Consider the following 25,856-nt stretch of genomic DNA (forward strand, 5'->3'; position numbering starts at 1 on the left):
TTGCAGGATCATATGGTAGCTCTATTTTTAGTTTTTTAAGAAACCTCCATACTGTTCTCCATAGTGGCTGTACCAATTTACATTCTCACCAACAGTGAAAGAGGGTTCCTTTTTCTCTACACTCTCTCCAGCATTTATTATTTCTAGAGTTTTTGATGATGGCCATTCTGACTGGTGTGAGGTGATACCTCATTATAATCCTGATTTGCATTTCCCTATTTATTAGCGATGTTGAGCATCTTTTCATGTGCCTTTTGGCCATCTGTATGTCTTTGGAGAAATGTCTGTTTAGATCTTCTGCCCATTTTTTGATTGGGTTTTTTTTTTTTTTGGTATTGCGCTGTATGAACTATTTTTTTTTTTGCGGTACATGGGCCTCTCACTGTTATGGCCTCTCCCGTTGCGGAGCCCAGGCTCTGGACGCGCAGGCTCAGTGGCCATGGCTCATGGGCCCAGCCGCTCTGCGGCATGTGGGATCTTCCCGGACCGGGGCACGAACCTGTGTTCCCTGCATCGGCAGGCGGACTCTCAACCACTGCGCCACCAGGGAAGCCCTGTATGAACTATTTGTATGTTTGGAGATTAATCCCTTGTTGGTTGCATCATTTGCAAATATTTTCTCCCATTCTGTAGGTTGTCATTTTGTTTTGTTTTATTTATGGTTTCCTTTGCTGTGCAAAGGCTTTTAAGTTTCATTAGGTCCTGTTTGTTTGTTTTTGTTTTTATTTCCATTACTCTAGGAGATGGATCCAAAAAGATATTGCTGCAATTTATATCTAAGAGTGTTCTGCCTGTGTTTTCCTCTAGTTTTATAGTATCTGTTCTTACACTTAGATCTTTAATCCATTTTGAGTTTATTTTTGTGTGTGGTGTAAGAGAATGTTCTAATTTCATTCTTTTACATATAGCTGTCCAATTTTCCCAGCACCACTTATTGAAGAGGCTGTCTTTTCTCCATTGTATATTTTTTGTCTCCTTTGTCATAGATTAATTGACCATAGGTGCCTGGGTTTGTTTCTGGGTTTCTGTCCTCTTCCATTGATCTATATTTCTGTTCTTGTGCCAGTACCATACTGTATTGATTACTGTAGCTTTGTAGTATAGTCTGAAGTCAGGGAGCCTGATTCCTGCACCTCTGTTTTTCTTTCTCAAGATTGCTTTGGCTATTTGGGATCTTTTGTGTTTCCAGAAACATTTCTAACATCAAATTCAAATAATAGTTAACAGTTACAGAGCACTTGTGTGTGTCAGGCACAGTCTTAAGGACATTATGTATATTATTTCATTTGATCCTCCCAACAAAAAGTACTATTCTTGTCCCTTACTTCTCCCCCCCCCCAAAAAAAAGGGAATTGTCAGAGAGATGTAAAGTAATTTGCCCAACTGGCAGGGTTGCCATCAAGCTGTAAAATACTATTATGTGCTGTCCACCTCTGGAGCTCTCTAGAGCAGCCAGCTGCCATGTTTGTGAGGTTCTGAGAGAGTCAGTCTTAGGTGTGCTCTCTGATGATTAATCTCTGTCCTTCTTATCTCTCGCCCCTGATTGTGGGATCTTATAGATGTCTGGGGTGAATACTTTGAAAGTGGTGTGGGAATGCGGGTGCTGAGTGAGTTGGGGAATTTTACTCTTCAGGGGAATTGTTGGAAGTTTTCACTCTGCTTTTTTTTTCCGCTTTGAGTTTCTTATAGGAGTCCTAAGTTAACTGGGATAGTAACTAGTACACCCCCCTTTCTGCCCATCAGTTGCTCAGCTTAGAAAACCTACAGTTAACATCATATTTCATGGTGAAACATTGAAAAATGTCCTTACAGGAAGGCAAGGATGCCCTTTCTCACCACTCTCACTATTCAGTCGTTGCAATAAGGGGAAAAAAGAAGTAAGTGTAAAGATGGGAAAGAAGTAAAACTGTCTCTGTTTGCAGATGACATGATTGTGTACATAGAAATCCTAAGGAATCTACAAAGAAACTGTCAGAACTAATAAGAATTAAGTAAGGTTGCAGAGAATTTAAGGTTAATATTAAAAAAAAAACTATGTTTACATAGTAGCAGCAGAAAACCAGAAAATGAAGTTTAACAAACAAATCCGTTTATAGTATCTACAAAATACTGTAAAATACTTAGGAATAAATTTAACAAAAGATATGCAAGCCCTCTTTACTAAAAAACATCAGAATAATGCTGAGAGAAATTAAAGAAGACCTAAGTAAATGGGGAGATATGCCATGTTCATGCATCAGAAGACTCAGTTTGTTAGATGTTGGTTCTCCTAAAATTGCTGTGTAGATTCATTGCAATTCTAATCAAAATTCTACTGGCTCTTACAACTCAAGAAGTAGACAGCCCAGTTAAAAATGGGCAGAAGAACTGAACAGACATTTCACAAAAGAAGATATACAAATGGCCAATAAGCATATGTAGGGATGCCGAACATCATTAGCCATCAAGAAATGCAAACTAAAACCACAGCTCTATACCACTGTATATTTATTAGGTTAGTTAAGATTAAAAAGACAGACAATACCAAGGTTGGTGAGAATGTGGAGCAGCTGGAGTTGCCATACACTGCTGGTAGCAATGAAAATGATACAATTACTTTGGAAAGTGTTTAGCAGTTTCTCAGAAGTTAAACAGAAACCCACCATATCACTCCACTTCTCCACTTCTAGGTATTTAGTTACCCAAGAGAAATGAAGTAATGTCCATGCAGATGTTCACTGAAGCTTTATTACAATAATCCCAAACTGGAAACAATGTAGTTGTCCTCCATCTTTATTACAATAAAAAGTCCATCTACCATTAAATGGATAAACAAATGGTGGTACATACATATAATGGAATAGTATTCAGCAATAAAAAACCCAGACATCTAATGTCCACAACCTGATCGTCATTAAGCCGAGTGAAAGAAACCCGAAGCCAGAGTACATAATGTGTGATTCCATTTATATAAAAATCATAGAAAATGCATGCTGATCGACAGTGACATAAAGCAAATCATTGGTTACCTGGAGCCAGGGGAACAAGGAGGGAGAGACCTCAAAGAGGCATGTGGAATTTTGAGAAGTGATGGAAATTTATCTTGATTGTGGTGGTGGTTTTATTCACATATACAAGTGTCAGAACTCATTAAATGCTCTGCTTTAAACAGTGCAGTTCATTCAAGGAAAATCATACCTCTAAGTTGATAAATAAAATAGTGACTGACAAGTGCATGTTAGAAAATATATAATTCAGTAAATAAGCTGTACCGGTATAAGCCAATTCTAGTTGCTAGTTCACGTTTTCATAACATAGTCATATTCCATTGAGGTGTAACAGTCTTACTAAGAATCACATCGCTGCCAAATCTGTTAAACAAATAAAAGACTTCATTGTTTCTTAAAGTTTTTGTAGTGAGAAGGTATAACAGAAGAATCTGTTACTCTTGTTTTAGTTCTGGTACTTGGATTTCCTGTGTTCCTTTTTTCTTCCTTTATTCCCTTCCAAGCTATTTTAAACTTATTACCCAGAAGTTAACAAATTTGAATTTGTTGATTTGGGAAGTAAAAAAACCTTTTGTTTCTGATCTGTTACCAGGTGAGTCCATAAACAACTGTAAACTTCTGTAACCATTCAAACTTCTCCCTTCTAAGTATAATTTTAGCTTCATAATTTCACATATGGAATTAGACCAAGTAAGTATAACAAGATCCATGATTAAATATGTAATTTTCAATAATAGGAAAAGTAAATGGAAAAAAATCCAACTTTCTCTCTATGGAACTTCACATTTGTTGTAATAACCATGAGCTGCAGAAGTTGTAGTGATTCCCTCACCCCATCACCTCCATTTTTAAAAAAGCTATAGCATCTTTTGTTACATAATTTTAACATAGATTGTCAGGTTGTTTTCCCATATGTCACTGTAGAAGTCCTTAAAACACAATGTCATCGTTTTTGGTGCTGCTATAAGCACTTGTGCTACTTACCTTAATTCAAACTTACGTTTTCTGTTTTCCTTTAGCTTTTTTTGGTATATGCATCCATGTACCTTATCCAGTCATACTTAAGATTTTTTTTCATAAGGCTGAGAGAAGTGGATTTAGAAAATGTGATTATCAGATACACTGTTTAAACAAGCGTGATATTTAGGATCTGCAGATGATTAAAGAAAATAGCAAATCTTGGTTCTGATTTATTCCTACTGGCTCTTTCTGGCTGGTAAGTCAGGTCTTAGAACATTGGAAGAATGCAGATTTAAGTTATTGTCTGTGATTTCAGCTCCCATAGAATTTTTGATGCTAAGGTTCTTTCAAAATTGGGGATAATAACAAGAAGAGCCCTTATCTTTAAGAAGATTCTTTCCTATGAGCATCTCCACCTTAAATTAAAAAAAGTTTTTTAAAGGCCTTTAAAGAAAAGATAAAGGACTGAAGGTGTAAACACACGATACTGTTTGGTCTTTGCCATCCTCTTGAAAAACAGAAGATAAGGCTCACCTAATTTAAGAACACTTAAACTCTTGGTATCTTGGGTATATTGTAACAGGTACTGGCTTAGCAGATTTTGAAGCTAAAGAGGGAGCCAAGAAGGGTGACGTGGTAGGAAGAATTTGCCTGTTTTCCAAAGACCCTGCCCTGAAATTGAGTGAGGCAAAAGTAATTGACAGGATAATGGGTGGTGGCAGGCAGAAGCAATAAGGAGAAAAAGGCAGAAATTCCAAATGGCCACAAGAAAGAAGGAGGAGAGTTGGGAGGAATTCGCCCAGGCTGCAGATGAAGGGCACTGCCTTTATATAAAGGCCGAGACATTTGCCTGTTGTGCCATTTCTGCTGTCCAGGGTCACCAGTCTCTCGTGCCCAGCCATACACACGCACCCCCTTGGCTAACAACTATTTTGAAAATAGTCGTTCTCATTAATTGAATATTATGGTTAAATGAGAATTGACCAAAAAGTAGGTTTTATTTGAAGTCTTACTGCAAATACCTTTAGGAATGCCCACATTCCTGTGGAAGTTGTTTATAGTGATCATTGTCGTCTCTTTCACCCCAAAGTACCATTTTCATTTTGAACATCTCCAGGTTGTGTTCTCCTTGAACGTAGGGACTGTCTTTTGTTAGTGTTTTCACGGCATCTAGTTTATTATGTGGCACAGGTAGGCACTTGTCAAAAGAACATTTGTCATCGTTCAGTGAAGATGAAGGATGTTCAGGTGATAGTCTTTTTTATATGAATCCTTGGTGTTAGGTTACTCCCTGTGCCCTGCTACATTGAGAATTAAAAAACAATGAAGTCCTGTGAGACTTGAGATGAATAAACGTCCAGCTCTTCTGTATACGTGGAACTTCATCTTTATTCTGAATTTCTGTTATGAAGCATTATAGGTCTGGCTCCATGATCCAATATTCACCTCAGGATTTAAAAAATTTTTTTTAAGTACATTATCTTTAAAGTTATTGAAATGTGATAAAGCAACATCATCTTGTTTCTTTAAAAAAATGATTTTTAAAGCAAAAACATTAAGAAGTAACTATTAAAACTTAAATTTATATTGTGTATATTGAGCAGAGAGTAGAAGTTATTTCCAAATTGAGATGCAGGAAGCTTTAATATGCCTGTTCATCCTTTATCAGCATTACTGAATGAATCAGCAATTTGCTCAGGTCAGTGAACTTTATTTTGAACTGTAACAATAGTTTCTATTTCCAAGAATATAGAAAAATTCATGTGTGACATAGGAATCTGAATTTGGTGTTAAGAAATTGACAGAATTTTAGGTCTGGCAGGCTCTGGGGGGGTATTATATCTTACTGTTTAGGTTTGAAAAATGATAGAAGATGACAGATGTTAGAAGGATGTGTGCCATTCTTACCTGGTTTAGTCATTACTTAGTTATTGTTATTTGGTAAAATTGGATTATTGACCACTTAGATGGCTTTCAGAATTAGGAAAATGGAATTTCAGAACAACTTTTTGTAGTGCTCCATGCTAATGAGGCCAAGTGCGGGTAGTTGTGTTGGCTGTGTTTATAGTTGCCAAACTTTGCTCTTCTTTGGCCAGTTGCTCCCAGAGCTGGGCCTCCCTTTTGCTCCTCCTGACTCTGGAAAACCTATCCAAGGAATCTTCTCTGAGTACGTGGCTCAGCGGCATTATTCCCTTATGTATTGGGATAGCTGACTGCGCTGTGTTTGGAAGATGTAGGTGATTGGGGTTCTGGGTTTATACTAAAAAGGCCAAGTCATTTGTTCAGAAGCAAGTACCTGCATTGGGCAAGGTACTCTCTTACATGCTTGAGTTATGGCAGAGAACAAGTCAGGCAAGGTTCTGACATTTACTCTGAGATCTAAAGGTGAGGAGTTAGTCAGCTGAAGAGTAGAAGTCCAGGGAGTGGGGAGAGCATGTGCAAAGGTCCTGAGGTCAGAAGGAGCTTGGTGCCTTTGGGCGAGAAGGAAGGAAGGTCAGGCTGGAGAATAGTGAGAGAGAGAGACAAAGGCTTTTGAGGCAAGGCTGGATTAATAGAAAACCTAACCAGGCAGGTCTGGAGGGCATGCTAAGGATTTAGAATTGATCATAAGAAATTTGGAAGACGTGGGGTTTTCAGCAAGGGAGACACTGATATAGGGGAATAAATTGGAGAGGATCAAGAGGGGCTTGAGGGGGCTGAGGCTTTTGTTATTTGTATTATCATCATAATTAATAGCTAATATTTATAATTTGTTTGCTTTGGGCCACTGTGTTCAACCCTTTACCCTCATTTTCTTCATGTAAACCTCACAACAACCCAGTGAAGTGTTGCTGTTATCCTTGTTTTACAGGTGAGGAAAACAAGACCCAACCCAGCAAAGGTTAAGCAGGTTGTCCAAGGCCGTATAGTGAGTAAGTGGCAGAGCTGGGATTTGAACCCAGACAGCGTATGATTCTAGACCCTGTTCTGTTAGCCAGTGGGCTTGTGTTTTCAATGTATGAGGTCATGGTCCATTATTGGTTCTTGAAATTTGAGTGGATCACAACTGGAATTATTTTTTTAATAGAACAGAGTAGAAATTAGACTACTTTGCACTAGTAAGGATAAAATATTAATATGTGAAATTTTGTGCCACTTTTCATTTTATATATTTGTACATGTGTGAGCTTGTAAGACATTGCAAGAGGATAAACAGCATTTGTCTAGGCAAGAGCCAGTGTGATGGCTTGGACTGGAGTTGTGGCGGTGTAGATGGAGACAAATGGGTCTCAGCTGTAAGAGGTCGAGGCACCAGGTCTCGGTAAGAGATTGGACACTGGGGCCGAGTGTGGGAGGTGTCAGCGATGAGTCCCACGTCCCGGGTGGCTGTTAACTGCCCGATTCTCAGCTGCAGCTGATGGGACTTGGTGTTGGCATATGGCCCAGATCTGCAAGCTGACCAACTTATGAGCGAACCTGTCACAGAAAACGGCTCAACAGGAGGGTTGAGCCGAGAGTAAATTCTCTGTCTTGAATTTGAGGCAAGTAGTGAGCAAACTGGTGGCAGTGGACCACACAAACACATGTGGCCTAACAGCAGCTCTAGAGTGAAGGTATAGGAATTGGTCTTTGTTTTATGTGAACATATCTCTCCATTTATTTAAGTGTTCCTCAGTGTCTTTCAATATAGTTTTTTTTTAATTGAGGTAAAATTGGTATATAAACATTATATAACCTTTAGGTGTTTACCATTATAATTCCACATCTGTGTACATTACAAAGTGCTTACTGCTAAATCTCTAGTTACCATCCATCACCAGCCATACAGCTGACCACTTTCATCTATTTCGCTCATCCCTAACCCTGTTCCCTTCTGGTAACCAGCAGTCTGTTCTCTGTATGTACAAATTTTATTTTGTTTTTGTTTGTTTTCTTTTAGACTCCATATATGAGTGGGATCATACAGTATTTATCTTTCTCCATCTGACTATTTACACTTAACATTATACCCTCAAGGTCCATTTGTATTGTTGCAAATGGCAAGATTTCATTTTTTTATGGCCGAGTAGTATTCCATTGTATATATATACCACATCTTTATCCATTCATCCATTGATGGACATTTATGTTGTTTCCATATGTTGGTTATTGTGAATAATGCTGCATTGAACATGGGGGTGTGTATATGTTTTCCAGTTAGCGTTTTCGTATTCTTTGGAAAATACCCAGAAGTGGAATGGTCGGATTATATGGTACTTCTATTCTTAATTTGCTGAGGAATTTCCCCACTGTTTTCCATAGTGGCTTCACCAATTTACATTACCACCAACAGAGTAGGAGGGTAAGATTTGTATAGTTTTAAGGGTTTGCAAGGCAGAGGATAGGAAAGAATAAGGAGGCTGGGGACTTGTGCAGGGACATAGCAAGGCATGTGGTCAGCTGTTGAATCTGGCTTGCCTGGGGAGGGTATACAGTTTCAGATAAAGTGGAGGGCAGTGGTCTGTGTGGTACCACACACACAAGATACATAATTTCTTTGAATGATGGTTCCTCCCCACTACTCCTAACACTAATTCCTTGTGTTGATAGATGAAATATTAAGACCCATTGCTAAAGGGAATTTACTACCCTCTCCTATGAGCACAACCCAAAAGTCGAGGTAGTCCTAGGACATGATTTTAGAGTTGCTATGATTTCATGTGGTATGCTGAATCAGTAAATGATAGGTTGTGATTCTTGACCTTCGGTAGAGTTTAACCACATAGTGAGAGATTTTACTGTAGTTGACTATTTCTGAGGAACTCAACATTTCAGCTATAATGAGCACCTTAAAAATAAACACATAAGTGAAATAGAATTCATGGATGCACTTCATGTGTTTGTTACTAAGACACCCTGTCTTTGAGGTGGAATTCACCCTTGATTTGGGCCTGGTCTGTCTGAACTTTAGTAGTTCTTACTTCTCCTTTCATTTTTGTTTGGAGTATAGCAACTGAAAACAGTAACATTTATTCAGTCACTGAACATGTGTGGACCTTCACGTTTCAGGCAGTGAATAAGGTGTCAGAAGAGCAAAAGTGAACGACACAGGGATGACCCCTGTGAGGAGCTTTTCAGCCTCTACTGTGGTTGCCATGCCATGGTGGGGTGTGCACACACACCTTGGGGTGCTCACTGCTGGCCATTGGGGGCCGGAAGAAAATATTAGAGCTTCTCTTTCAACCTCTTACATTCAGCCTCTGTGTGTTTTATAACATATGTAATATATAAGAATGGTACGTGTCTGAAATATATGGACACATACATATATTGGGGCTGCCCTTTTTTTTTTGCCAGTAGTATGTATGGATCAAAAAAAAGTTTGGAGGCTACTGTATGTTAGTATGTATTTTAAAAAATATACATTTTTGATAACTTTCTCTTATGTTTTAGCATTTTGAGAAAACCAAGAGTTTCTGTGTATGGTGAACTATGTTCTTAACGGTAGAGTAGTCCTATTTGTTGCCTACATTTTGTCATGTCAAGTAAGACTTGTTATGTGAAAAAGACTCATTACTAAGATCTGGCCTGACAGATTTGAGGCTTTCAATCAAGGGAAGTCCTTTTCTTCTTCATGTTGGAGGGACTTTACCTTTTGTATTACATGTCCCTTGTTCTGAAGCCCAAAGTATGACCTCTGGTGATCTGTCCGCACGCCCATTAATGTCTTAAAGCAACAGGATTGGGATGCCACCCAGAAATTTCTCGGCCACCCTGTTTGCTCTTTGGAGCTATTTTCTCCGTACAAAATGTCTCATTTTCAGAGAGCCCTGAAATCCTTGCTTCAGAAAGGTCTTCCCTTCCTCACCCTAAGAACATTTTTCCTAAAATTAGTTAGGAAAACTCCTTATCAAGAACCAATTTTAAATGAGGTAAAGTGAAGAAATGCTTCCAGGCTCTCGAGAGGCTGTTGTTTTCAGTTGGGTTTTAGTGATGAGTATTTTAATCGTTATTTGCTAGTGTCACTTTAACAAACCTCTTTACCAAGGTTTTCTGCGAGTGACACTTGGCCTGTGTCTTGGCAGGATTAATGACTGTCAGAAGCATGCTCTCTCGGACCCTCCCGACGCCACCTGTGACGCAGAATGTCGCTGGGTGAGAACGCGGTGTTCGCCTACGAGTCGTCGGTGCACAGCGGCCACGTGCTGCGCAGCCTGGACGAGCAGCGCCGGAAGGACGTGCTGTGTGACGTCACGGTGCTGGTGGAGGGCCAGCCCTTCCGCGCCCACCGCGCCGTGCTGGCTGCCTGCAGCGCCTACTTCCACTCCAGGCTCGCGGGCCAGGCCAACGCCGACCTGCGCATCACTCTGCCGGAAGAGGTAGGAGAGGTCGTCCTGATTTCAATTTAACTTAATTAAATCTCTCCTGGTTTATAAAGTTAAAAGAAGACCCAGTCTCCCCGTCCTCAGGCCGAGGAGCAGTTCCCGGCTTGTGCAACAGCACGTTGCTTTAACTTTCTTCTTAGAAATGATGACGTTTTACACGTAAAATGATTAACTTTGGATGTGCGTGAATATTTGTTGAGCAGTTGAATAACTTGACCCCCTGTAATTTTATTTGTTTGTTTGTTTGTTTGGCTGTGCTGTGCTGCTTGTGGGATGTTAGTTCCTCTATCAGGGAAAGAACCCAGGCCCTCGGCAGAGCACAGAGCCCTAACCACTGGACTGCCAGGGAACTCCCACCCCATTGTTATTTTTAATGAAATGACCCAGCCAGTGGATTACAGACATTCAGAGAGGCCATGCTGGGAGAGGCCATACCATGTGCTCTTCTCTCCCTTCGGACCTTTTTCTGTGATGGGAAACTGACAGGGATTAGGGTTCTCTAAAACATCCATTTCTCTAGGACCCGCCCTCATGGATATGGGTTGGGAGTGAGTTGCAGGTGACAGCCTCCCTGTGATGCTTAGTTTTATTGTTTTCACTATGGGTCAGAGTTGTCAGATCTGTTAGTTTTTCAAGCAGCTGTTAGCTAAGGATTTTAGAATTTGGAGGAAACCTAAAAGATTATGCATTCCAGCCTCCTCATTTTGTGTACATGTGGCTGTTAGGTACTCCAGAAGTGTTCTTTCTCTCCCTTTCTTCTTGAGATTGTGGCTGTGCGTTGGTAGAAGAAAGGTGATTTTGTGTCATACTTATAGAGCCTTGCCCTTACACACCTTTCGCCCACCAGCCTGTTGTGGAGCTCACGCACCTAGATATTTAAGTCCTTGTTACCATCCTGCCTGCAAGAGACCTCTCTCTGGGGCAGGAGTGCTGGGTATACACTGACTCTTATAACAGCTTGCTTGATTTCATTAGTAACTACAGTTAGAAGAATGCTGAACCTTGTGGCATTGGGACACATTAGAAGCTGTTAAAAGGAATTTGGACAAAGTATGTAGAACTTCTGTGTGTATGACAGGTGTGTGGGGGCTGCTCTGTGATGACACTAAGTCTACAGTTTACCTTATCGCTGGCCGTGCGTACATACATGAAATTGTAGCTACAGTTTGGGGAAGCAAAAGGTTGTCAGTTCTGTGGCAGAGGTCAGAGCAAATAATATGATAACCAAGACAACGACAGGAAGGGCCAACTATAGGTTAGCCATTGTTTTTTAAAAAGTAGCAACACGTATCATAATGGAGATATCCTTATTATGGTCTGTAGTGTCAAATTACTTAATATGACTTTCCAAGTAGAGAAAAATGTGATTCATGTGCATGGAAGGAAAGGTATATGCATGCATGTGTGTGTATATGCATTCATTCATTCTAATTTGAATGTAAATCAAATTTTCAGATATTTGAAGTATTTCATCATAGTGACAAATTGAAAAGATCATTGTGTAACTCACTGTCTTAAAAGCCTCATTTGATTATTTTAACTTATTTAAAAATTTTTTAATTGAAATATTTATTGAGATAATTATAAATTCACATGTAGCTGTAAGACATAATGCAGAGAGATCCCTTGTTGCACTTTGTCCAGTTTCTTCTAATAGTAACATTTTGCAACATTACAGTACAATATCACAACTGTCAGGATTCTGACAGTAATACAGTTCACCCATCTTATTCAGACTTCCCTGGTTTTACTTGTACTAAATTGTGTGTGTGTATGAAGTTCTATACAGTTTCATTTTCTGGGTGGGTCCATGTATCCACCACCACAGTCTGAACAGTTTCAGCACCCACCCAAGGATCCCTTGTGTTGCCCTCTTATAATCACACCCATTTCCTTCCTGCCCTCTGTCTGCTCTCCCTTACCCCCTTGCTCCACTCCTAATCCCTGGCAACCACTAATCTGTCCTTTTCTAAAGTCTTTTCATTTCAAAAATGTTATATAAATGGAATCATAATAGTATGTGACCTTTTGGGATTGGCCTTTTTCCGCTTAGCATAATTCCTTTGAGATTTATCAAAGTTGTATGCATCAGTAGTGTGTTCCTTTTTATTGTATTCCATAGGGTGGGTGTACCAGTTTTTATTTAGCTATACACCTACTGAAGGAAATCAGGCTGATTCCAGTTTTTGGCTGTTACAAATAAAGTTGCTGTGAGCACTTGTACAAACATGAGTTTTCATTTTTCTGGCATAAAAGAACAGGAGTGCAGTTGCTGGGACATAGGGTGATTGCATGTTTAGTTTTAAAAGAAACTACCAAACTGGTTTTCAAAGTGGCTGCACCATTTTACATTCCCACCAGCAATACATGAGTGATCCAATTTCTACACATCTTCATCAGTATTTGGTGTTGCTATTTTTTATTTTAGCTATGTAAAAGCTAATTAAGTACTCCCAGTTTAGCAGTATTTTAAGAAGATCACAAAAAATTATATATTGATCACTCTTATGGGAATTCAGTGTTTTAATATTAATTTTGTATTTTGTGCCCAGAATGAGGCTTTCCCTGCACTACAGTTGGTTTCATTTGCCCCTCACTTTGCAGAGGCAGGTTCAGTGTAAATGTGCAAGTTTCTGCTGAAAAGTTTTATTACCTAGAGTCCATGGATCTTTGCTAAAACAGTACTGGGTATGAGTTTTAGAACTTCACTTAGATCATTTTTTAAATCTGAATCTTTAAAAGTTTTATTAGAAATTTTTGGCATGAAATAAAGATAATAATTACCATTTACTGTGCATTCACCATGGACCAGGACTACTTTAAGTGCCTTGGATATATTGTTTTCCATCCTTAAAAATTTCACTTTTGTAGTTTATAGCAGTTGTAGTTTATAGTTGTTTGGAATATAGTGACCACATGGGGCTGGGATGGCAACAGACACCTGGCACTTGACTGTGTGTTGCAGATCGTATCCATGTTGCTTTATTCCATAGATGATTTCTTTCAGCTAATGTGGAAAATTGTGGTAATGTTTATATCTTTACCTCATATGAGTAAATCATACTCCATGGGTCATTAAGAGTGGAGTCTATAAAGTGAAGGGTGTGGTCCCAATGAACAAGATGTGAGAAGCATGCCTTTCTAAATTCCCTTAGCTTTACATTTCCTAGAAGAATATTTTTTCTTACCAAATTAAAGTACCCGTTTTGTAAATATCGTTAAGAGGTTACTCATCTTGCCACCCTCCTACTTCTCTTGTACTTATCTACTAGATGGCTTTCATGTGATGCATTTATCTTTATTTTGTATATTAACAGGTGACAGTTAAAGGATTTGAACCTTTAATTCAGTTTGCCTACACTGCTAAACTGATACTAAGTAAGGACAATGTGGATGAAGTGTACAAGTGTGTGGAATTTTTAGGTGTACCTGATATTGAGGAATCCTGCTTTCAGTTTCTCAAATACAAATTTTTGGACTCCACTGCAGACCAGCAAGAATGCCCAAGAAAAAAATGCTTCTCATCACCCTGTCAGAAACCAGATTTTAGATTTTCACTTTTGGACCAGAGGGATTTAGAAATTGATGAGGTGGAGGAATTTTTGGAAAATAAAAATGTTCAGACTCCTCACTGTAAACTCCGTAGGTATCAAGGCAGTGCAAAAGTATCTCCTCCTCTACAAGACAGTGCCAGTCAAACATGTGAATCCATGTGCTTAGCAAAGGATGCCGCTCTGGCTCTGCCATCTTTGTGCCCCAAATACCGAAAATTCCAAAAAGCGTTTGGAACTGACAGAGTCCGCACTGTGGAATCCAGTGTCAAAGACATTCACACTTCTTCTGCTCAGCCAAATGAGACATCTGAAAATGAGTGTCTGGGAGGAATCCAGGACTGTGCAGATTTGCAGGTGATTTTAAAATGTGAAGAAGGAAAATTAGCAGTGGAACATGAAGAAGCCAAGAAGAAAGATCCTGCTTCTCAGTGCCCATCAGGAAAAACAGAAGCGACTCCTTTTCCCCCCACTTCTACAGATCCCCATGGGCTCTATTCTCTGTCTCTTTTACACACGTATGACCAGTATGGTGACTTGAATTTTGCTGGTATGCAAAACACGACAGTGTTAACAGAAAAGCCTTTGTCAGGTTCAGATGTTCGAGAAGAGAAAACTTTCGGTGAGAGTCAAGATTTGAAATCTGACTCTGGCCCCAGGGAAGATAGTAGCCTCGCCTCGAGTGATCTGAGTAGCGTGGAACGAGAAGTGGCCGAACACCTAGCGAAAGGCTTCTGGAGTGACATTTGCAGCACGGACTCTCCTTGCCAAATGCAGTTATCACCTGCCGTGGGCAAAGATGGCTCAGAACAGATCTACTCCCAGAAACGGTCTGAGTGTCCCTGGTTAGGTATCAGGATTAGTGAGAGCCCAGAACCGGGTCAGAGGACTTTCACAACGTTGAGTTCTGTCAATTGCCCTTTCATAAGTACTCTGAGTACCGAAGGCTGTTCTAGCAATTTGGAAATTGGAAACGATGACTATGTTTCAGAGCCCCAACAGGAACCTTGTCCCTACGCTTGTGTGATTAGCTTGGGAGACGACTCTGAGACGGATACCGAAGGAGACAGTGAACCCTGTTCAGCCAGAGAACAAGAATGTGAGGTGAGCGGAAAATGAGTGTGTTGTTAAGTCATTGTTTTATTTTACCACAGTTAATTGGGATTAATGTGTCAGCTCCTGTTGCATCACTGGGGATGTGAGCTGGCTCAGAGAGGGAGGAGGAAGCCCATACACAGTTAATTATACAACCATGTGATAAATACCAGGAGTGCGTGATGAAGTTTGAAGGACTTCTGTGTTCATTTATTTCAAGTAGGTGTATTTATTTTGTTAACCAGGTTATGGATTCACACATTGGGTGTTTAACTGTTTAAATCAAATGCCAGGTCCCGAGAGGAAAAAGAAAAATGATTCTGTAACATTATGTGATAACTTCTGGTTAAATACAGCATATATTCAGTCTTATTCACTGCCACATGGATGTCTAGACGTGGGACTAGTCACTTGGCAATAACTTAGCAGTGGCTGGTTGTAAGAATGTGGCTTCTGATCCAGAGTTTTCTTTCTTTTTTTATTTTATCGTCCCTCTTTTTTATTTGAGTACAGAACTAGTTAACAATTTTTAAATTAATTTTTATTGTAGTATAGTTGATTTACAATGATGTGTTAGTTTCTGTACAGCAAAGTGAATCAGTTATACGTATACATATATCCACTCTTTTTACTTTTTTGCGGTATGTGGGCCTCTCACTGTTGTGGCCTCTCCCGTTGTGGAGCACAGGCTCCGGACGCGCAGGCTCAGCGGCCATGGCTCACGGGCCCAGCTGCTCCGTGGCATGTGGGATCTTCCCGGACCGGGGCACGAACCCGTGTCCCCTGTATCGGCAGGCGGACTCTCAACCAGGGAAGCCCTATCCACTCTTTTTTATATTCTTTTTCCATATAGGTCATTAAAGAGTATTGAGTAGAGTTCCCTGTGCTATACAATAGGTTCTTATTATCTATTTTTTTATACAGTAGTATGTATATGTCAATCTCAGTCTTCCAATTTATCCCTCTCCCCACAGAGTTTTCTTTACACTGTTTTCTCAGAGCTATGAATTTTTTTCTTATTTTCCCTTAGTTATTTCATCTATTAATTTAAAGAATGTCTTAATAATTTAGCATGAATTACGTGTAGATGGTATGGTATTAATCATACTAAGCTTGATCTGTGTACTTTGTGTACAAATGTTTGTATTTGATAGATGCTTTTTTGTAAAACATTACTATAGTTCCAGTAATAATAAGGGCATGTTAATTCTTTATCATGTTCTTTGGTTTGATAGCTGTTGGATGACATAGTTTGAAACAGTGAAAGAGGTTTTTTTTTCCCTTGGCTGTGGAAGGAGGTGATTGGTGGTTTAATTTAAGAAGTAGTATGTATGCATGAGTTACATCTATAGATTTTTATATGATATTTATAAATCCAGTGTTTGGAACTGTGAAAAGAATGTTAAAAATAAAACATTTAAGAAATTTTAGAGTGTTTTGTGTAACTAATTTCTGTTAGCTTGAAAAACTAAGTTACCACAGAAGCTGACCAATGTTTCATTTGTGTTTTTGATAATTAATACAATTAAACTGTCCCACAGTTTTGTTGTGTTTTTAAATTATCTTCTTATTTTTTTCAAATTTAAGTATGTTGAAAATGACTTTAAAGTATTCATAAGGTTTGGGCTTCCCTGGTGGCGCAGTGGTTGAGAGTCCGCCTGCCGATGCAGGCGACACGGGTTCGTGCCCCGGTCCGGGAAGATCCCACATGCCGCGGAGCGGCTGGGCCTGTGAGCCATGGCCGCTGAGCCTGCGCGTCCAGAGCCTGTGCTCCGCAACGGGAGAGGCCGCAACAGTGAGAGGCCCGCGTAACGCAAAAAAATATATATATATATTCATAAGGTTTTTCTAACCATTTCTACATTGGCAAGTGAAATGAGTTATGTGAAACTGCCATTTTCCTGACAGAAAAATAAATTTTCTGAAATGCTTTAGAAATTACTACTGTTAATATACCAGTATTAAATCAGTGGTACACAGTAATGTAAATCAAAGAATAAAATAGATTTCTTTTTTTGGTTTGGATAAAAATACATTAAAAATACTTTAGAAAGAGCCTTAAAGATAAAGATATCTATGGGTTATTAACATGCCGTAGTAAAATAATTTAAATTCTGTTTTTTCATCTTAACTACATTAATATTTGTGTTGATAATGTTTGATTTGCTGAAAAAACTCTGCTTCTCAATTTGTCTTCTGAACCCTCTAAAATAGAATCAGAATATCAATTAAATTATCAGTTTTTTTATAAAGGATTGTATAGAAATTGGAAATAGGGATCTTTTTTCTTTTTAACGTCTAAATGAAGTTCCTTGGAAAACATAGGTACATATCTTTCTCTTACTAGATTTAAGTAGAAACTACAAAATACAGCAACTACTAACGTTTATTTCACCTTCTAGGTAAAACTACCATTTAATGCACAACGCATAATTTCGCTCTCTCGAAATGATTTTCAATCCTTGTTGAAAATGCACAAGTTGACTCCAGAACAACTGGATTGCATCCATGATATTCGGAGAAGAAGTAAAAACAGAATTGCTGCACAGCGCTGTCGCAAGAGAAAACTTGATTGTATACAGAATCTTGAGTCAGAAATTGAGAAGCTGGTAAGTATGCAAGTTTCTTCTTCTTCTAATTCCAACAATTCATTCTTTCTTTTTTTTTTCAGACAGAAAATAGCTATTTTAATTCCTAAGTCAGATATAATGCTCAATTATACATTAATTTTAAAATTTACCAATTATCATTCTAAGAAAGTTATATGACATTTTCAGAAAGCTTAGGAAATAAAAAACAATGAGGGTTTTCATAGACTATTTTACTTGAGTAAGTGTTCTACATATTTAGCATGATATACAACCATATGTAAGTTGAGGACTATTTCTGTGTGCTTTTAAAAAAATGATTTATAGATTAAGGATAATTTTACCATCTACCTAATTCTTGGTGGTTGAGTAAGGGTTAAAGATATTAATAAAGCACTTTAATCTCTTTGTGCTGTGTTTGGTGTCTATAAAAGCTGATGTTCCAGTTGTTAGTTTTAATAACTAGTAACTTGTTTTGGTTGATACCAAAACAAACCAGCCAACTTGGATCTTTCATCTAAGGGAAAGAATTCACGTGCTGGTATAAATTGAAAATTTTAAGATCTAATGAGATCCTAAGTGAGAAGAATGCTTATTTTATTGAATCTTATCTTCTATTCCAGCATCAGAACACAAATTAACCCCCAAAGTAGATTAATTTCCACCCATGTTTTTCTGCACCCTAGTGGTTGATAGAAGGAAACATTGTATGAAAAAAGATAACTGATAGTGCAGGCCAGCTAAAGCTAAAAATAAGGTTAGAGACATCAGGGAAAAAGTGCCTAGAAGTAGTAAAAACATTCATTGAATGTTCGGTTTTGGGTCTTTGTTAATTATTGGTAAAAGTTTAAAATTGCGATTGTAGCAAATCTTTAAACATGAATGTTCCTAGTTATGAATATTAAGTAAACAGCAACAATTTAGAAAAAAGACACTGCCTTTATATGCCTTCAGAAAAGTGGAAAAATAAAAATTTGTTATTTGTATAGTATTGTGATATACTTTAGGCAAAAAGATGAAGATGTTTAACTATATAAAAAGATGAAGCAAACTGTATAAGGAGATGAAAAAGAAACCATATGTTTTACACATAGAGGCGTGAGAGATATTAAAAAACCTATATGATATTGCTGAATGATTAGAGTTGTTAAGACCAAAGAAGAAAAGTGACAAATTCAGTAACATTTACCCAGTACTCTTAGGGTGTGTATCCGTCCATACCTGTAAGCACTAGTGTCCTTTCTTATTATCCAACTTTGGATTAAACACTTACCTGCCTTTAGACAGAGTACAGCATTTTAGCTTTAGTTTTTATTCTGTACTGTAATACAGAGATGCTTTCTAGACTGTTGGCTTGTATAGTGCTATTTGAAATCAACATTGAATAAACTTGCACTACTGGAGTACTACTATACCTGCTTCTTTTAGTTTTGTCTTCACCCTCAGCTAGTGATGATTTTTATCTGCCAGTAGAATTTATATGGTTTTCTTCCTCCTAAAAACAAACAAAAATGAAAACAAAACAAAAAACCCCTTTGTATCGATTGAGTTTGTTTCATCAGTAACTTTATTTTAGACATGTACTGTGCAAATATGTTGGAGAGTAGCTGTTATCCTTTAGAACTAGTCTATTTCATGACTCATAGGTCTTATTTGTATTTTTTGATTGCAGTCAGATGTTGGATTGCTGGACAGTTGATGTTTTTACTGAATTTCAGGTATCTAGGATGAAGAGGTCTTGCGACTTTCTTTGGACTTTCTGCTTCCTCTGCCTTTGCTTCAACAGAGAGCAGTGGGAGATACAGTGGTTAAAAGTGTGGGATTCTGTGCCTGTCTGTGGTACTTTGTAACTCTGGGCAGGCCGTTCAATTTCTCTGTCCCTCAGGTTTCTCCTCTTTACGATGGGATAATACTAATTCTTACTTTATAGAGTGGGTATTCATTTTTGAAGATTAAATGAGTTAATACATCTAAGCACTTGGAAGAGTGCCTGGACATAATAAGCACTCAATAAATATTACCTTTTTCTTCTTCTTATTATTGCTCTACTGTTATTTATCAATTTTCAGTTTTCTCTCCCTTAATTGCTCCTTTCCTGATGTCTCTGCCTAAACTGTAAATTCTGGGTTTGGACCTCACCCTTATATTGCCTCTCTCATTATGGAAAGGTTCCTTTCATATGGTCAGTGGAATAACTCTTGGTTAATTTCCAAGAGAAGGGAATATTTGGTTTTCCTGCAGTTCTTATGAAATGAGAAACCAGTACCCTATTTACCTATTGTATTAATTTGGACTCTTTGGTTGCAAGAAACAGAAACCATCTGAAACATGAATTACTGAATTTGTTGTAAGAATTTACGTGTGTCTCAATTAGAAGCCAAAGAATGGAGCCAGGCCTTGTAAATAGTGCAGAACAAGAAAGTAGAAAACTGCCAGGAACCCAGAGAACCTTCTCTCTGGCTGTGTGTGCCACCAAGTGTGTATGAGAAGAGTGGCCACAGCACAGCTCAAGAATAGTTTCCCTCTCCTCCAGAGACCAGTCCAGGCAGAGACTACAGTTCTAGTTAGTTCTAAATTCCCAAGGAGTTAGCCTGTTGGCCTATTTTGGGTTTGGGTGTCCTCTTCTGTGACTAGAGGGCAGGGACAAACAGCAGAAACAGAAAATGTGGCTGCCAGGAGCTCACATCTGGGCAGGTAGAGCAGATAGCCCGACAGGGGTCTCATTACCCAGATGTGCGCCAGGCTGAACTCGGTCTCTTTCCTCTTCTAGAATATCCCCAGGGGAGACACAGTAATTTTTTTTTTTTTTAAATCAGAATGATTTACTTTGTGTTTCGGCTTCCTTGAATTCTGCTCTGTCCTTCATATTGCTCTCGGTTCTAGTGATTTATACAGGCAAACTCCAGTTGCAAATTATAAGAGGCATGCTATAAATTTCTGTCCTGCCGCAGATGTTTGTCTCAGATGAAAATAAGCAGAAAATATGCTACTTATTAGCTAATTAGAATTACAAGCTGGCTGGCCCTTTTCCAGAAGTAAAAGAGTTTAATGCTTAAGATACTTATTACATTAAGAAGTTTACATAGAACTTAGACCCTGGTTTTTGGGTGATACTATGGACCTTGTTGTCTTTTGTAGAGAGAAGTTACCCCCGTGCTTCCATCACACATTCCTGTTTAGTAGTATGGAGAATTAACAATATGGTAGAGTGGGACAGGTTTTTTAAATTTTTTTATCGGGATGTCACTTTTTGGAAGCAGTAGACAAGCAGTGTTTCCCAGTCTTTATGGTGTGGGTGGAATTAGCAGACCTATTTAAGGGAAATTACATGTTTCATAATGAAACATCCATTTTAATATAGCCAATGATTGATTGAATTAAATATTAGTAAATTCACAGTATGTCCATTTGGTATTTATATTCAGGTGAAGGGTCCCCTATTTTTGTAAGCTTTGGTCTTTGGCCTATTGACTTTGAATTTTTTGTAGTTGGTCCTAAAAGTAATAGCCTAATAGACTGTGGATGGATCAGCACATGAAAAAAAGTATAGTTATCATGTGTAAAGGGTGCTTTTATAGTCTTTATGTGCTGGGAAAGCCAAAGGGAGATGTTAGTTCGAATTCAATAAATTAATGAGTTGTATTTCTCAACAAGAAGTTCTATCAGAATCAAAAACAAAACCTGTGAAGAAAAGGAAAGGTGTGTATTTATTTGGTTGATAAATCGATGGCATTGACTTTTAATGTTTATTTGAAATTTGATAATATGTTAGAGGTTAGGCATTAATTCAGTATTGCTTTGACTATAAGGATTGAATATGCATAATCTATAAACCAAAAACATAACTTTTCTTTTTACCAATAAATATAAGATCTTGAACAAAGTTCAGGAATCATTCAACTTCTGTTATGTGTTTGATTAAAAGACTCTTGTCTCTGTAGGATTCTTTACAAGGGCCATGTTTATTCTTTTCTGTAAGATTAATTCAGAAGTTAGAAAATGTGTGTCTCTGATACCATTTTGGCCTGAAACAAAGATAACCTTGAAATGAAACTTCCTTTTTAAAGAAAAAAAATTAAATTACCAAAATGTAATTGCTCTTAGAAGATATCAAATATTGATTGATATCAACTTATAAGTGATCAGAAATCACAATATTCACAAAGCTCTGGAACTCAGGGTTGAGGTGATCACACACCATTTTGTTTCATTGCCCTTGTCCATTGTGATGGTGTAGGAGTAAAATGACCTCATGTGTCTTTAGTGTTTTGAATTTTGTTGTGAAGATTGTATTTTATTAAAAATAAACCTTTTCTAGTCACATGTTACTGGCTGCTCTAGTCACATGTGCACTGTTGTCTCCAAACCCTCCCATGGGTTTCTGGAACCTGCCCTCTGCCACTCTGTAAGGCCCTTTAGCAGCCTGTCTTGAAACGTGGTCTGTTTACCATTGGCATCAGTTCCCCGGGGGTGCCCCCCTCAAAATGCACCTGCCTTAGCCCCATCCCAGACCTGTGGGAGGGGCCCAGGAGCATGCATTTTATAAAAGTTTCCTGGGTAAATCTTTATCATACACATTAAATTTTGAGAACCTACTGCACTAGCACACAAAAGTCAGTTGGAGGCTTTGGAGTCAAACAGCTGGAAACTCTGCCTGGCCACTGGTAGCTCTGTGGCCTGGAGAAATAATTTCACCTCCAATACCCAATTCCCTCATTGATAACATGGAGATAAGAATAGTACCTCCCTCAGGTGTGGTGCGAGGATCTGATACCTTCAAGGATGGAAAGCTCTTTGTACTGCCCAGCATGTGTTCAGGGCTCAAGAAATATTAGTAGTTGTGTTTTCTATAAGCATCTCCTGGTCACTCCATATTAAATGTACTGGGTACCAGGAAATCAAAGATCAATGAGACATAGTCCTTGTCAGTAAAATGCTTGTAGTGTCATAGGGAGCCAGGTTTATGTGTTTTCATTTTTTTCTTGAGATTCATTTTCCTCCTCCCCATTCTAAAAATTTCAAGCTTTCAGAAAAGTTAAATGAATGGTACAGTAAGCAACCGTGTACTCCCTGGGTAGATTCAACAGTTATTGACATTTTGCCACCTTTGCTGTCTCCTTGTTTCTGTGGGTCTTAGTCTCTGTCTCTCTGGCCAGGTGTGTGTCCCCCTGCTCCACTTGGTTGGTCTATAGGTCTTTCTCTCTCTCTGTCCCTCTTAGTCAGTTTTGGACTCTTTCTAACTGCAGTTGTGTTATCTTGGTCTCAGTGCCTTTCTGTCTCTATTGCTCTACTTTTATTTTCGGAATCATTTGAAACCTACCACATTATGACATTTCACCCGTAAATGCTTAAACATGAATCTTCTAGAAATAGACATTTTTATATATCTTTATCACATATATTTACCAATATCTTTGTCACACCTGAGAAAATTAATAAATCTTAAACAATATATATAGTTCCTATTCAGATTACCCTAATTGTTCCCCAAATGTATTTCATCTATATGCTTTTTTTTCCTTTTCAAACTAGGATCCTATCCTCACATGATGCGTTTGGTTCTGTCTTTTTAGTCTCTTCATCTAGAACAAATACTCCTTCTCGCCCCCTCCTTTATTTTTTTAATGACAGTAACTTTTTGAAGAGTCTAGGCCAGTGTTCTCATAAAATGTCTACTCTTAAAGTCTGATTGTTTCCCCTTGGTTTTATTTAACACCTTCCTTCACTCCTTGTATTTCACGTAAACTGTGGAAGTGTGAGTTCTTAGGTTGAGATTAAACGTTCATCCTTGTGTCCTTCATTCTGCGTCAGTTGGGGAGGCACAATGTCAGCGTGTCCCACCTGAGTGCATGGGAATTGCCAGATCATTTCCAAAATTTTTTTTTGCCTTTGTAATTGTTTAGTAATCTGTGGAGTGTTTATTAGGCACTTTACGAATATCCAGTTCCCCAACACTCCTATGTCCTTTGGTTTTAAGCATACTTTGATGGCCTTTGCAATGGGGTTGCAAAATCATGATTTTTCTAATTCTGTCATTGCACTTACATTTATTGGTATTCCTCCATAAAAAGAACTTTCCTTCCCTCCTGTTTCCCTCCCTCCCACCACAACTCTTTAGTATCACTGTAGACTCATGGATTATTTTTTTTCTAATTTAATTTCTTAGAACCCATAGTAGTCATTGGTCTTCTTGATGTTGACATTTTTTCAGACTTGCATGGGGAGAGCCACCCTCCTCTGCCAGGTGCTGTGTGCTTTTTTTTTTTTTTTTTTTTTTTTTTTTTTTGCTGCTGTGTGCTTTTGACATGACCCCATTAGTGCTTCTGTGCCATTTAGAACAGCATGTCATAGGCTCACCTTATACCTCTCTTGTTCGAAGATTTGGGAATCACCCCTTTCTCTAAAAATCCCTGGTTTCTTATAGCAGGTATTAGATTGTAGAAAGCGTGCTTGCTGCTGGAGTGTTGCTTCTTCTGGGAAATGTGTGTGTGTGTGTGTGTAAAATCATGAGTGCATTCAGGATGTATATTATCCTTCAATAAATAAAGGTATGTTAGAAATCATGAGTTCATGCAGATATTTCTAGTCAAAATTTAGTAGTTCAGAACTTTTGTCTTTTTGCTTCGATTATATATATATATTTTAAAAGAAATAAATTTATTTATTATTATTTTTTAAATTTATTTTTACTGTGTTGGGTCTTCGTTTCTGTGCGAGGGCTTTCTCTAGTTGTGGCAAGCGGGGGCCACTCTTCATCACGGTGCGCGGGCCTCTCACTATCGTGGCCTCTCTTGTTGTGGAGCACAGGCTCCAGACGCGCAGGCTCAGTAGTTGTGGCTCATGGGCCTAGTTGCTCCCGCGGCATGTGGGATCCTCCCAGACCACGGCTTGAATCCGTGTACCCTGCATTAGCAGGCAGATTCTCAACCACTGCGCCACCAGGGAAGCCCTATTTATTTTTTTATTTTTGGCTGCGTTGGGTCTTCATTGCCGCACGCGGCCTTTCTCTAGCTGCAGTGCACGGGCTTCTTATTTCAGTGGCTTCTCTTGTTGTGGAGCACGGGCTCTAGGCATGCGGGCTTCAGTAGTTGTGGCACGCAAGCTCAGTAGTTGTGGCTTGCGGGCTCTAGAGCGCAGGCTCAGTAGTTGTGGCACACGGGCTTAATTGCTCCGCACCATGTGGGACCCTCATGGACCAGGGCTCGAACCCGTGTCCCCTGCATTGGCAGGTGGATTCTTAACCACCGCACCACCAGGGCAGTCGCTGTATTTATATTTTATCTTTTTTCATTATAGGGAAAATCGTGGCTTCCAATTATATTTACTATTTGATAAATACATACATATGAAATATATGTCATAAAATTATAATGTCAATATTACTATCAATAATAAAAGAGATTAAGTAAAATTTAAAATTTCTTTGCTTTTTTTTGCCCTTAAATATATACCATAGTACTGAAGTTTAAAATTTAAAAATTATTCAGAGTAGTTCTTTATGTTAGCAATTTTATATACAATTAATTTAATTTGTTTTTATTTCTGTTTCTGGGATTTACTCTTCAAATTTTTTAAGTTTAATTTTTGAATATGTAAAAACATCTGTATGGTTTGAAAGTTAAAACTATGTTTTAAAAAAGCTACTCCAAAGTCTTGATCCCATTTTCTCCCTATACCCTATTCATAGCTATTTCCTGTAGGTAACTATTACCATTAATCTCTAGATTTTTTCCCTTGTGTTTCTTTTCTAAAAACAGGTTCATGTTTTGTATGTGTTTTTATTACCCTTTCTGCTACAGAGCAGTATTCTGTATATACCATTCTGTATTCTACTGTTTTTGCTCAAGAAGTGATTTCCAGGAAATATTTTCCTTAGTTCACAGTGGTTGTCATTTTGCTTTAAAGCTCCATAGTACTCAGTTGTGGCTGTCTGTAGCATACACAGTTAATCCAAACCAGTTTCTTATTAGTGGACATTTGGGATGCCATAGTTAAGAACTTTGAACATTGTTTTCTCTAATGTTTGAGAAGATGTGTCTTCAGGATAGATTCTTAGAAGTAGGATTGTTGGATCAAGAGTAAATACATATGTAATTTTGTTAGATATTATTGAATTCCCTTCAGTAGCGGTTTATGGCATTTTGCTTTCCCACCAGCAGTAATATGTGTGTCTGTCCGCCCACAACCTCCGCAGAGAGTTTGTTGTCAGCTTTTGTTTTTTTCCCAATCTAATTGTGAGAATTGATATCTCACGGTAGCTTTTATTTCTCTGTCTCTTATGAGTGAAACTGAGCACTTGTATTCATATTTTTAAGGCTCATTTTTATATTT

At 38.4% G+C, this 25,856-nt stretch overlaps 1 protein-coding gene across 5 annotated transcripts in view; it reads left to right on the plus strand.

Annotated features, from left to right (window-relative positions):
* The window catches only part of BACH1 (BTB domain and CNC homolog 1), a 47,178-nt gene that overhangs the window by 14,128 nt on the left and 7,194 nt on the right, over positions 1 to 25,856 (plus strand). For 3 of the 5 annotated variants that reach the window (XM_067739295.1, XM_067739297.1, XM_067739299.1), the window contains exons 2-4: positions 9,992 to 10,285; positions 13,609 to 14,946; positions 17,340 to 17,546. In XM_067739295.1, the coding sequence (XP_067595396.1) occupies positions 10,052 to 10,285; positions 13,609 to 14,946; positions 17,340 to 17,546 (1,779 nt within the window). In that variant the 5' untranslated portion in view covers positions 9,992 to 10,051. Of the gene's footprint in view, positions 1 to 6,798; positions 6,860 to 9,991; positions 10,286 to 13,608; positions 14,947 to 17,339; positions 17,547 to 19,243; positions 25,855 to 25,856 lie in introns of those variants that run through there. The other 2 variants (XM_067739298.1, XM_067739296.1) reach the window with 2 other exon arrangements.

This window comes from Pseudorca crassidens, chromosome 5 (genome assembly GCF_039906515.1).
Source record: "Pseudorca crassidens isolate mPseCra1 chromosome 5, mPseCra1.hap1, whole genome shotgun sequence".
In the NCBI taxonomy this organism is placed as follows: Eukaryota; Metazoa; Chordata; class Mammalia; order Artiodactyla; family Delphinidae; genus Pseudorca; species Pseudorca crassidens.